Here is a 12,605-nt window from a genome sequence, read left to right as displayed (position 1 = left end):
TCAATTTATCGGACATTGTCTTATCCTTTTACAAAAAAAATATTGTTTGCCCTTGCAATTTTTAGTGCAGTTTATCAAGTACAAATTTACCAATTATTTTTAGCATGCAATTTTTGCAGCGCAGCTATTCTATGATTAGACATGAGTGCATGCACGTATGTCCAATTATACAAATTTATACATACACAAACAAACAATGGCACATGCATATATGTTAGCTGTAAAGAATCTATAAAGATCATAGTACAAACAATGGATTTATTATTAATTGGTTCTTACACCAGATTTTCATGTTCTATAAACTCTGTAATGGGCTAATCTTCCTCATCCCCATCCTTTACCCCATCTTCTCCCCTCCTACTGGATAAACATCCCGACCAATAAATGTTTATTGCAACCTAAATTTACGACAATTTTTCTCCTGTCATAATATCCACATATATTCTACATCTATTGTACAATCATTGGGTAATTTATTGATTTTAGTTTATCCTTCTAACTTAGGGGTAACGTGTAACGTTGGGTGTAATTTACAGTCCAATAATCCTGAATGTAACGGGTGAAAGTGTCACAAAAATCAGCCATGTGACGTCATAAACATGTGGGATTATCCATCTCTTTTTTAGGAGGTTTCTTTCCCACTTCTCCTCTCATCTCTCTCATTTTTATGACGTCACATGGCTGGTTTTTAAACACTTTGTCCCGCTACTTCCTGAATGTACAATTAAACGTTTTATTTTGATTTTGGTTGCGCTACTTATGGATATAACAGTCCTTGTTGCATAATGTTGCATCTTTGCCAGGGATCTAAAGGGAAAAGACAATGCCCGATAAATGGATGTACATTCCCAATGATGAACACAAAATTACTTCTTCGATTAGATTACAATTAAAGTAATATATATAGAGCGATAAATAGTATATGTAACAGTCACCCCTTTCCAAAGGCCTTCTACCAACTTTGGGTTGGGTCTTCGGTGTCAGCTGAATCTTTCAAAAATGTAAATACAACCGGGTGCTGGCAAAGGAACAAAAGGCAAAAGAGAAAGAGAGAGAGGAGGGTGGGGGGGGGGGGGAAATGAACTGTTAATTACATTAGTCCCCAAAGTTTTATAATACTGTTTTCTTATTCGTTGGCTTTACAACATTGGGGACTTTAATTGAATTTTGGTTGGTTAGCTCTTAAGTTGAGTGTTCAAACGTTACAACCAATGATTGTAATCTACAGAAGGTGTAATTTTGTGTATTATCAATGGATAATACTACATTCCCCAGTGATGATAAACAAAATTACCCTTACTGAAGATTTATACTATTGGTTGAAAAGTTTTAAATCAACTCATCTGTACATGGTACAATTTTGACAAAAAAATTCATATTTTGATTAATTAATTTATAAAAATTTGAGTAGGTAGACTTTATCAAATTTTCAATTAATAGCTTTTGTGAAAATTAAAATAATGAATTAAGTAGAAAATTATAATTAGGTCGTTAGAAACAAATATGAAAGGATTTAAAATACACAGGGATCTAAAGTGATAAGAGAATGGCTGATATATTTATGTACATTCCAAATGATAATAAACAAAATTACCACCTCTATATATTATAATTAGTGGTTAAAACGTTTGAACACTCAACTTATTAAACCAACCAATCAAATTAGTCCCCAATGGTGTTAAGACAACAAATAAGAAAACGTTACTATAAAACTTTGGGGACTAGTGAAATTAACAGCCAATTGTTTCCTCTCCCTCTGAAAATATAAGGGAGGGAGGGGACATTGTAAATATTACTGGTACCCAAAGTATTATATACACTTTCTTTTATTCATTGGCTTACAAACAAGGCACTTTGAGTGAAATAGGCCAAAAGTTATCGTAGGCAGCTTTCCACGGACATTGAAAAAATATAGTATTAAAATTTTTATTTTGATATTGTAGAGAATTTTCTTCAATAAAATGCTGTACATGATTTTTTAGTATGAATAATAACGGGTTCTAATCTGGCGGATATCATTCGGTTAAGAAGCAATACTGGAAAAATTGTTACCTAACACATATAGAAGAGACCGTAGAGGAGCTAGGTGCAACATTTCTACTTCCTTTTCCACCCTCCACCTTTCTTCTAAGCTCTCGCACGCCTTTGCTGGATTTCAAAGGGGTTGGAACAAGGTTGATGTGGGGGCTAGTCAGTTTATACTCCAAATTTCTGCGGGATAATATTCTAAAAAAAGATAATATTAAAAACGGACCTGCCCTAGAAAGAGACGGAACAATGGGCCGTTTATTGTACACTAGTCCACAAAGTTTTACAATAACGTCTTCTTATTCGTTGGCTTAATTTTGACTGGTTGGTTTATTAAGTTGAGTGTTCAAACGTTTCAACTACTAATTTTAATCTATAAATGGGGTAATTTTGAGTGTCAAACATTAGGGATGGACATCATTTTATCGGCCAATGTCTTATCCCTTTAGATCCCTGACCTGCCCTTTTTGAGATATTTTGCTACAGGCCTTATTATTATCCTTTTTATATGAAGTAGTAAGGTGTTTAGTTTGTTTGTCCGTTATCATCTTGCTAGCATTAAACCGTCTGAGTTCTTCATTTAAGGGAAGATTAACAAAGGTCTCGGGATGGATTTAGACTATTTTATGCCCCCTCCCTTCCTACACTTCGAATACAAAAATTTTCAGGGACGAATGGGACATTGGACTGTAACCTATGCTTTATCAACTAGCAATCTTATTCGTTGGCTTTGAAACTCTGGTTACTAGAAGGGGTAATTTTGTTAGGGTGTACATCAATTTATTGTCGTCTTAAGATTTCTGTTAATTTTGAATTAGCTTTATTATACTAATTATACCTTGTCGGACAGGACTCATTGCGTCTCAGCTTGACCTTTGTATGCGTCGGGGTCAACCTGTACAGATTATATTCATCACCTTGGCTGCAAATTTGCCGCCGGCTGCTTCCTCCAACTTTTAGCGCATTTTCTGAACAGCCAAGAATTGGCGAAACTTTGCAATCCACAAATTTTCCCGTTTTTTTTCTTGTTGGTTGATTAAGCTTGTTTTCTGTAGGTTTGTGAATATGTTTATTAATGATAAAACAAGGATGACAACATCCATAAGAAAAGAAACACAAAAAAGAGAAAAGTGAGTTATAGAGTTGTCATAAAAAGGAAAAACAAAGAGAGATAAATCATAAAAAAAATCAAGAAATCTTCAAATTCTAAAGCATTCTTCCATAGCGTTCTGGACAGACTGACGAACATATATAATCATTGAATAGTTTCGCTTTAAAAAAAAATAAAAAAAATTAGTTTTTTTTGTGTAGTCTTTAGATTGACGTCAAACTTTTATTATGTCTTAATTCATGAAATATATTTTATTAGAAAATTTTTCAAGTTTTGTAAACTTATATTTGGAGGAAAATAATTATTTATGAAATCTATTTTTTACGTCTCATATTAAGAATTTTTATGAATCATAAAAAAAATAGTTTTTGTTAACTAATTATCATGATATGATTAATTTGATTATATTAAAAATTTAGTATAAAAAATTTTCATTTTTTGTTTCAATAAAAGTACCCAAAATTAATAAAGCAGAAAGCATGAGAACATGTGTTTATAAAACTTTGGGGACCAGTATAAAATACAGTTCAAAGTTCTATTAATTCAATGAATGAAATATAAAAGTTCAAAATAAAAAAAAAGATATTCATTCCTTTGGATTTGTTAAAACTTTTGGCCAATCTGACAGTTGTATCCTCAGAGAAAATCTTCAAACTTTCCCCAGAATCAGAAAAGCCGGAATCTTGACTTTCAGGCGTAGAGGACAAAGATGACAGTCTTGAGGACAAAGTGGGTGACGTTGTCGATGATGCTCTTTGTGAAACAGCTGATATTGGCGTTGAAACAGCTGATCTTGGTGTTGAAACAGCTGATCTTGGTGTTGAAACGGCTGATCTTGATGTTGAAACAGCTGATGTTGATGTTGAAACAGCTGATCTTGACGTTGAAACAGCTGATCTTGACGTTGAAACAGCTGATCTTGGCGTTGAAACAGCTGATGGGGTTGACATTGTTCTACTTGATTGCTGTCGTCTTGATAACATTGCCAAAGTACGTGGGGATAATGATAATCTTGAGGGAGGGGATGCTATTGAGGTTGGAGTTGATGAAGTTTCTCTGAAGGATTGACTTGATCGCAGTGGTAATCTTCCTCCATAATCTTGATCTGAAACAACAACAAGGTTGACAACATCCATAAAAATCGAAGCTAAATAAATCAGACAGACAAACGAACAGTAACAATGATGACAAAAATATTTAAACACAGGAGGAACCGAATACAGGAAAATTAACACGGACATACTTATTATTTAAGACTTGATCATAGAGATGCTTTGATTACAACAAATTGCCTAATTGATCTAGAAATCATTGTTCTAAATAAGAGACCAAATTTTTTTCAAAATAGTTTTAAATAAATCTGATGCCTAAATGGACCTTAGGACTAAATTAGACCTAACTGTCACAGGAATCATCATACACAAGAATAATGGAGGGACGGACGGACAGAGTATGTTATGTAATAGATGTATATTAGTCTGACAGACGGACTGAAACAATAAATAAATAATTACCAGGAGTAGAGCAGTCAAATTTTTGCCGGCTAATTTTTCTTCTCTGAGAATTTCTGATTATTTCAGGAGAAAGAATTGGTAATCCTAAATTACAATATTTGCAATTAAATGATTTTAGTTCACTCAGGGAGGGAGGGGACATTGGACTGTAAATTACATGGGTACCCAAAGTTTCATTACCACGTTATCTTATTTGTTGGCTAAAAACTTTGGGTACTTTAATTGAATTTTGATCGGGACTAACTAAATTGATTGGGAAAAACAAAAATAAATCTTTTGTAGTTTACATTATTTGTTAGAAAAGTTTGAACACAACTAGTTATGAACCAACAAATCAAAACTTAAATAGTACCTAAAGTTTTTAAGCAAACGATAAAGTAAGCAAATTAATTAACTTAATCAACTATACCATAGTGACAAACGGCCGTACCGTAGATAAAATTTAGCTCTGCTACTAGAAGCTTTAAGATGATTTCCCTAACGAGCACAAACTCTTCTCTTGTATTGAAATAAATTGAAAAATTAGGGAGGGGTGGAAATTTTGCGTGATAGTTTTTATTTTAGGTTAGGTTAGGTTATATTGGGTTCTCCGTATGCAAGGGTATCCTCCCTCTTATTTTAATATTATTTAAAAAATAAGGGGTGTCTGTGCACCAAATGTTACCTATATCTGGAGTTTGAAAATCTGAAAGTGAAGCCAATCCATCTGCCACCACCACTGGTGAATCAGAATATGAAGATATTAATCTTGGTGATATCTCTATTGGGGAAATAGTTGACGTAGGGGATACTGGTAATACTACGGGCGAAACTGTCGTTGAATTTGCCGCATTTTCTACTTGTGATAACTCTAAAGAAGCATCAAAAGATTCCATAATTTTAGAGGAATTATTTTTTAACTCTTCTGCACTTTTTCTGATCTCATTTTCAAATTCTTTTTGTCTTTGTTGAAAAGAATGAAATAGTTCATCAACATTGTAATCATCAGCTGTGAAGTCTCTGTGGAGTTTTTCAGAGGTTGATGCCGATGGCAGAAAAACATCGTCGGAAGAGATATCTAGAAGAGGCATTGATTCGACCCCGCCACCACAGTGTTTCACGTCACGTAGAATTTCAACCTTAATATACAACAATTTAATTCAAAAAATGTATCTTACATATACTGTCAGTTTTAATAAACTTTCATATACAATTTCCCTTAAATTAACAAGTCGAGCATATAAAATCGCCCCCATTAAAAAGAAACAAGGATGACAACATCCATAAAAGTGAAGCACTGAAACGGTAGGACAAACGGACATTAACAATAATCAGAATATAAATGTATAAGAGTCAAAGCAAAATTGTAAGTAAATTTGTTGAAAAACTGCTTAATACAGGATAATGTTTATGAACATACTTACATTTTTAGGACTTGGTTATAGAGTTGCTTCGCTTATAACATTATACTTTGTTGTCCCAGGAATCAATATACCAAAATTCAGATCAATTGGATAATTAGATCACATAAAAATTTGTTGTTAAAAAAGTATAAAATCAACATGTTTTAAATGGACGTACGGACATTCTGCTTATGATTATAGAGTTGCTACGCTTTCTAAATCGTACCTAACTACTAAAGGAATCACCATGCAAAGTTTGAAATCGATAGGACAATACTAACATGCCTAAATTAACGAAAAAAGCTATCCGTTACGGACGGACCGACCCTAATTATAGAAAAGCTTCGCTTTTAAAAATATTAACATTCTGTTCATTCCAATATTGTGTTAACATTCAGAGGGGGGGGGAGGGGGTTCTCTGCTTAATAGGCACTTTAAGAAAAAGAACCATTATCTTATTTATTTACTTTGTAAATTGATAAATTCCAAATAATAAATACTTTTAAAGTTTTGCTCCAAACTGAAATGAATTTAAACAGAGAATAAGGTCAAACATCCTATTATATAAAGTAATAAGATTTTTTGTCTGTAGCAAAGAATCTCACTAACCACTGAACCTCTATGGTTCTCCTTTGCAGTGAAGCTTCATACAGCTGCTGAGAGGGTTTTAGGCTACATTTTTTTTTGTAAATAAGTCTGGGTATGGTTTTAGGCTATTTTTCTGCCTTTTCATATCCCTTAGAATTAGGAGCCCCTAGATGCTAGGGGCGTAGCCGCTAGTAATCTAATAAAATAGAATAATCTTAATTGGTTGGTTTCAAGCTACTAGTGTACAAACTCAACAACCAATAGTTTTAATCTATAGAGGATTAATTTTGATATTTACATTGTCTTATCCCTTAAGTTCCATGTTAAAAACGTATGCTAGAAGGACATACGGACATGCTTAGTTATAGAGTAGCCTTGCTTGTTGAAAAAGAGAAGAAGTTTTGTAAAGTTTTATTGTTTATGACCTTGGAAAACTTTTAAATTCATGAATAAACTTTCATAACATCATCTTTAGTCTCTACGGGGTTATGATTCAATCCCCCCCCCCCCCCCCCGACACACACAAAAATAAAAAGAAATAGCCTTGAACCACCCTGGGACTCGTCTTTATATTATATATATGAAAGGGGGAGAAGGATTACTGTTTCAACCTTTAAGTTTTTTATTTAGAAATTAATTATTTAAACTTTAATTAAAACAATGATGACAGCATCCATAAGTAGCGAAGAGCAACAAGTCTAAGCAAATTTAAAAGCAAATATTCAGTGGTCAAAAAAGAAGAAAAGAAATTAAAGTAGGTATAAAATAGAAGAAAGATATAAAACCACGAAACCTTCACAAAAATATTATCTAAAGCGTTTGTAGCATGACCGACGGACCAAGTAAGTTATAAAACATTACCTCTTCCTGCCAGTCCTCGTACCCATCGCCATCTTGATGTGATACCGCCGATCTATTTATTACTCTTGTCTTTGACCGTCCTCGCCGTAGGTAGGGGCTAGATAAACGGCGACGCATCGGCGGGCTGGACAGTTTTCGCCCGCGGCGGGGCTCAGACATGACTTGTGTCTCGCGCCGACCACCGAAAAATTCTGATTTTGAAAAAATTATGTTTTTGTTTGTTTTATACTTTTACTAGCTACGCCCCTAGCATCTATGTGCTTTGTTTATTAAAGAGAAGCTATGGAATGAAAATAACGTAAAACCATCTCAAGACTTAATTCTAGATTGTTTGATAGCCTAAAACTATCCCAACACCTATATAAAACTTCCTTTAAATAAAAACTCAATCGGTTCACTAATAATAGAAATCTTAGCTTAATTCAGACCAAAAACTTTTCAAAATAGAATTTGAATTCAGGGAGGAAGGACATTTGGCTGTTTGATACACGAATCCCCAATGTTAAATTATTACGCTTTTATTCGTTGGCTTAACAACTTTGGGGACTTTTATTAAATTTTGATTAGTTTGTTCATGAAGTTTATTGTCAAAAGGTTTCAACCACTAATTGTAATCCACGGGGTAACTTTGTGTATCATCATTTATCGGCTATTGTCTTATCCATTTAGATCCCTGATAATATTACTAAGATTTTTGTTTGTCTGTTGATAATGAAGTAAGGTACAATGCTTGATTTGAGCTTCTATACAAACAAATAAAGGATTTAAATAATCAGATTTTAAAATTGTATTTAGTCTTAAATTCACAAGAAGGGTTGGGACATTAGACATTAAGATATATAAGTTGCAAAGAATTTTAATGTTAGAGGGAGATTTGAAATCTGCATCAAATTTTAAGGATTTTTTTTTTATAAAATTCGGGTTTTTTTTTGCATAATTCTTTATCTAAAAGCGGAAATATAATTTAAGTTAATCAATTTTGACATCTGTGATTGGTGGATTGAAAATTATCTGCGCTCTGATTGGAGAAGCTAAGTGTCGTACATCATTCACCCAATTAGAGCGCAGGTAGTTTCCAATCCACCTATCCTATTGGTCAAAATTTATGAACTTAAATTGTATTTCCGCTTTTAGATAAAGAATTATACAAAAAAAAACGATATTTATAAAAAAAATCCTTAAAATTTGATGCAGATTTCAAATCTCCCTCTAACATTAAAATTCCTTCCAACTTATATATCCTATTAGACATGTAAATGATACCAGCACCCTGTGTTATATCAACACGTGATCTTATTCGTTGGCTTATAACATTGTTAAATCTTGATTGGCTGATACAAAACTTTATCTACAGAAGGGATAATTTTGTTTATCATAACTGGGGATATACATCAGTTTAATGTCTACTGTCTTTTCCCTTAAGATCTAGTTAATAAGTTCGTTAAAGCGGAAGTAAATTATTTCATGAGAAAATAGTTAAAATCTACTTCTTATAGAATTAATCTAAAATATTCAAACAATACATTCCTTCTGATTTCATCAAAAGGATTAAATTTTTCATAATTAAATCTTTTTAAAATGAATCTTAATGTTTTATGGAATTTAATCTTTAGATAAATACGATTTAAATAAAAATAGACAAAGCTTGTTTTCAGAAAGTTTGTATCTCTCTATTATAATGTAAATTAACTTTTTAAGAATTATTTTGTTCTTAAAAATCTAATTTTACAATTTAACATGGATGACAACATACATAAAAGCGAAGCTATAAAAGATAGCAAAACGAACATTAACACTTGTGAGTCATTGAGTGTCAGAACTGAATAAGCACTATATACCTACTACTAGCGGCTACGCCCCTAGGGGCACATGAGGAGGGGGGAGTCGAATTTGATAACCCAATTTCTTATTTTAGATTTTAATTTTTTTTTTTTTTGGGGGGGGGGGGTTGCACCCTCATTTTTAATTTTAGTTAAAAACGTAAAAATTTTTTTTTTTTGAGGGGGAGGGTATTTTTTATTTTTGGGGGGGTTGGGGGTGTCCCACCCTCCAAGAAAATAGTTATAAACCTTCCCGGGACTTATGAGAAGCTACCCTGTTAAGAAGAACCCGATCGTTTTAGCGGTTAGCGAGATCCTTTGGTACAGACACACAGACAAACATCCTGTTACTTTAGTATAAGGATATGCTTACATTTTTATAACTTGATTATAGAGATGCTTCGATTACAATATTGCACCTTGTGGTAATAGGAATCAGTATTCCAAAAAATCAGATGAATATAGTATTCATAACTATCAAACATTTGTTGTAAAAGAAGTAAAAAAATCATCATGTTTAATTTAACGGACGTACGGACCGACCCTAATTACAGAAAAGCCCCGCTTTTAATAAAAATTTCCGTAAGTAGCGCAGTAATAACAAACTTATTATAATATAGACGTTAAGCAATATTCAAAAACTTATTTGGGGAAATTGTATCGTAGTGAAGTGGCGAATCATGGATATAACAAGGATGACAACATCCATAAAAGCGAAGCACTGAAATGGTAGGACAAACGGACATTAACACTTGTATAGTGTCAGAACTGAATAATAATAATATAAATGTATAAGAGTCAAAGCAAAATTGTAAGTAAATTTGTTGAAAAACTGCTTGATTCAGGATAATGATTATGGACATACTTACATTTTTAGGACTTGATTATAGAGTTGCTTCGCTTATTACACTATACTTTGTTGTCCCAGGAATCTATATACCAAAAATCAGATCAATCGGATGATTAGATCACATAAAAATTTGTTGTTAAAAAAGTAAAAAAATCAACATGTTTAAAATGGACGTACGGACATTTTGTTGATGATTATAGAGTTGCTACGCTTTCTAAATCGTACCTAACTATTAAAGGAATCACCATGCAAAATTTGAAATCTATAGAACAATTCTAACATGCCTAAATTAACAAAAAAAGCTATCCGTAACGGACGGACGTACGGACTTACGGACGGACGGACGTACGGACGGACGGAGGGACCGACCCTAATTATAGAAAAGCTTCGCTTTTAAAAACGGTCAAAGTGAGTTATAGGTCAGATGTTTAGTGATCATAAAAAAATTGGAAGAGGAAAACAAAAACAAAAAGAGAAGGATAGGTAAACTTTAAACACGATGACGAACAGGCAGACATTTATGATTATAGAGTAGCTTTGCTACTAAAAAAATACGGAAATACAAACAAAAAAACAAACATAAATTGCCTGAATAAAGTCTACACACTGAGCTAACAAATGTCTTGGCTTTGTTCTGGGTTTGGTTAAATGATTGAGCACCACCACCTACCAATAACTCACATCCTGACGACATTGTTGCTGTCGTTGATGATTGATATGATGATGACCTCAAAAACATTGATGAAGATGAAACACTGTTAACACTACTTCCTCTATATGTATCACTATCTCCATTATCATTATTAGAATCACTAAACAGTAAATCTCTATCCTCTCGGTGGTAGTATTTTATCCATGTGTCGGATTTACGGCGATTTTTTTGGTTTTTATTTTGGAGGATTATTTCTTTTTCAGAGTTGCGCCGGTTTTCTTCGTTTTCCATGCTGGATTTTTGTTTTCTATAGTTTTTTTCTGAAAATAATCAAATATTTTCACTATTTTATTAGAGTAGCCTTGCTTTTAAAATCACAATATTATTCATTGATAATTTTTTCAAAAATCAATGAAAACCAAATAATCTTATCACAAGACATTGTATAAGCAAGGATCTTAAGGGATAAGACAATGGACGATAAATGCATTTACTTCACATCCCCAATTATCAAAACAAATTTACCCCCTTCTAAAAACAATTGGAGGAAAGGCTTGGACAATCTAATCAAGAATAAATAAAATAACTCAAAAATTTGTCGCAACTATTACTACTTTGGAATCCAGTACAATTTACAGTCCAATGTCCCCTCCCTGCCAGCAATCTAATCACTGTCTAAGCATAAACTAACATTAACATATATATATCATTTAAACTGTGGAATGTGAGAAATTGAAAGGGGGCAGTGATGCGTGTCCCCCGCGCAGGGCTGGACTGGGGGTGAACATTTTAGCACCTGGCTCCCCATAATATGTCTTAGTTTACTTATGGGGTACTCAGGGATCTACAGGAATAAGACAATAGACGATAAATTGATGTACATCCCTAATGATGATAAACAAAATTCACTGTAGATTGATATTATTGGTTGGTAAGTTAGGACACTCAAATTAATGAATTAACCAATTAAAATTCATTATTAAAAGTCCACTAAAATTGTTTTTAAAAAGTTTGGGGACTAAATAACATCTAATAATCAGCCCATTGCCCACTTCCTTCCTGAAATGCACTATATGAACTATTTGAATTTCTCAGTTTTTTAATTGTTCCGGGTTTATGGGGGGGGGGGGGTAATAATGTTTTGATAAGGATTGGAATAGTGGGGAGTTGTTTTATTCTGAGAAAGAGGGGCACCGTGGAATAAAATCAGAGGTGCTTTTTTAAAACAGGTTACAGTGAATCAGCTATGGTTAGTCAGATCATCAAATTTATTTGTTTAAATTTCTGGAGTCAAAAGTAGCAACAAAAAAAATAAAAATTTAAAAAAGGTGTTCTAAAATCATAGAAAGGTTAATGAAAATCTAGATTTTTATCAATTTTATTTTCAGATTTTTGTCTCTTGGTAAAAAATCCCTATCAGTTTACTTTCAACATCCAGTTAAACTAGGTTAATCATATTATTTTATTTATTCAGCAACATTTTCTGCCTTTATAGTTCTACAAATTTATTTTTACTTATCTTTTAATATGTATATTAAATTAATATGACTTGTGTCATTTAGACTGAAGAGGGTGCAATGTCCACCGAAATATATTTCAATAAATAACTAAGAAGTATCAAAGACTTTTTCACTCAGTGAATTTTTCAAATTTTTAATTTGATTTTGGAGGAGTTTTTGTTTGAATTTTTAAAACAACGTTAGTATTGTTTTAAAATATTTGCATAATAAAAATAAAGTTTTCAAGGGGATAAATACATTAATTTAGGATTATGGAAATGTGCCTTCTCCAGAAGGCTT

At 32.7% G+C, this 12,605-nt stretch overlaps 1 protein-coding gene across 1 annotated transcript; it reads right to left on the bottom strand.

Moving 5' to 3' along the window:
- Nucleotides 1–3,573: 3,573 nt before the first annotated feature.
- On the bottom strand, nt 3,574–11,358 carry LOC145319667 (uncharacterized). Its single transcript, XM_080161948.1, has 5 exons — nt 10,743–11,358; nt 7,485–7,675; nt 5,318–5,771; nt 4,654–4,737; nt 3,574–4,244 (listed from the first exon to the last, which is right to left on the bottom strand). Exons 1-5 carry the CDS (start codon nt 11,095–11,097, stop codon nt 3,667–3,669), a joined length of 1,662 nt encoding a protein of 553 aa, XP_080018074.1. The 5' UTR covers nt 11,098–11,358; the 3' UTR covers nt 3,574–3,666.
- Nucleotides 11,359–12,605: the final 1,247 nt, after the last annotated feature.

The sequence above is a fragment of the Acartia tonsa genome, chromosome 5 (assembly GCF_053477335.1).
Source record: "Acartia tonsa isolate MP-2025a chromosome 5, ASM5347733v1, whole genome shotgun sequence".
Classification (NCBI taxonomy): Eukaryota; Metazoa; Arthropoda; class Copepoda; order Calanoida; family Acartiidae; genus Acartia; species Acartia tonsa.
This window is presented reverse-complemented; position numbering and strand designations above follow the sequence as displayed.

Coding starts and splice junctions, on each gene's coding strand:
- LOC145319667 (XM_080161948.1), bottom strand. CDS start 11,097: ATGGAAAACGAAGAAAACCGGCGCAACTCTGAAAAAGAAATAATCCTC. Junction 4,738..5,317: donor TTTTCAAACTCCAGATATAG/GTAACATTTGGT, acceptor ATTGTAATTTAG/GATTACCAATTCTTTCTCCT. Junction 4,245..4,653: donor ATTTGACTGCTCTACTCCTG/GTAATTATTTAT, acceptor TTGTTGTTTCAG/ATCAAGATTATGGAGGAAGA.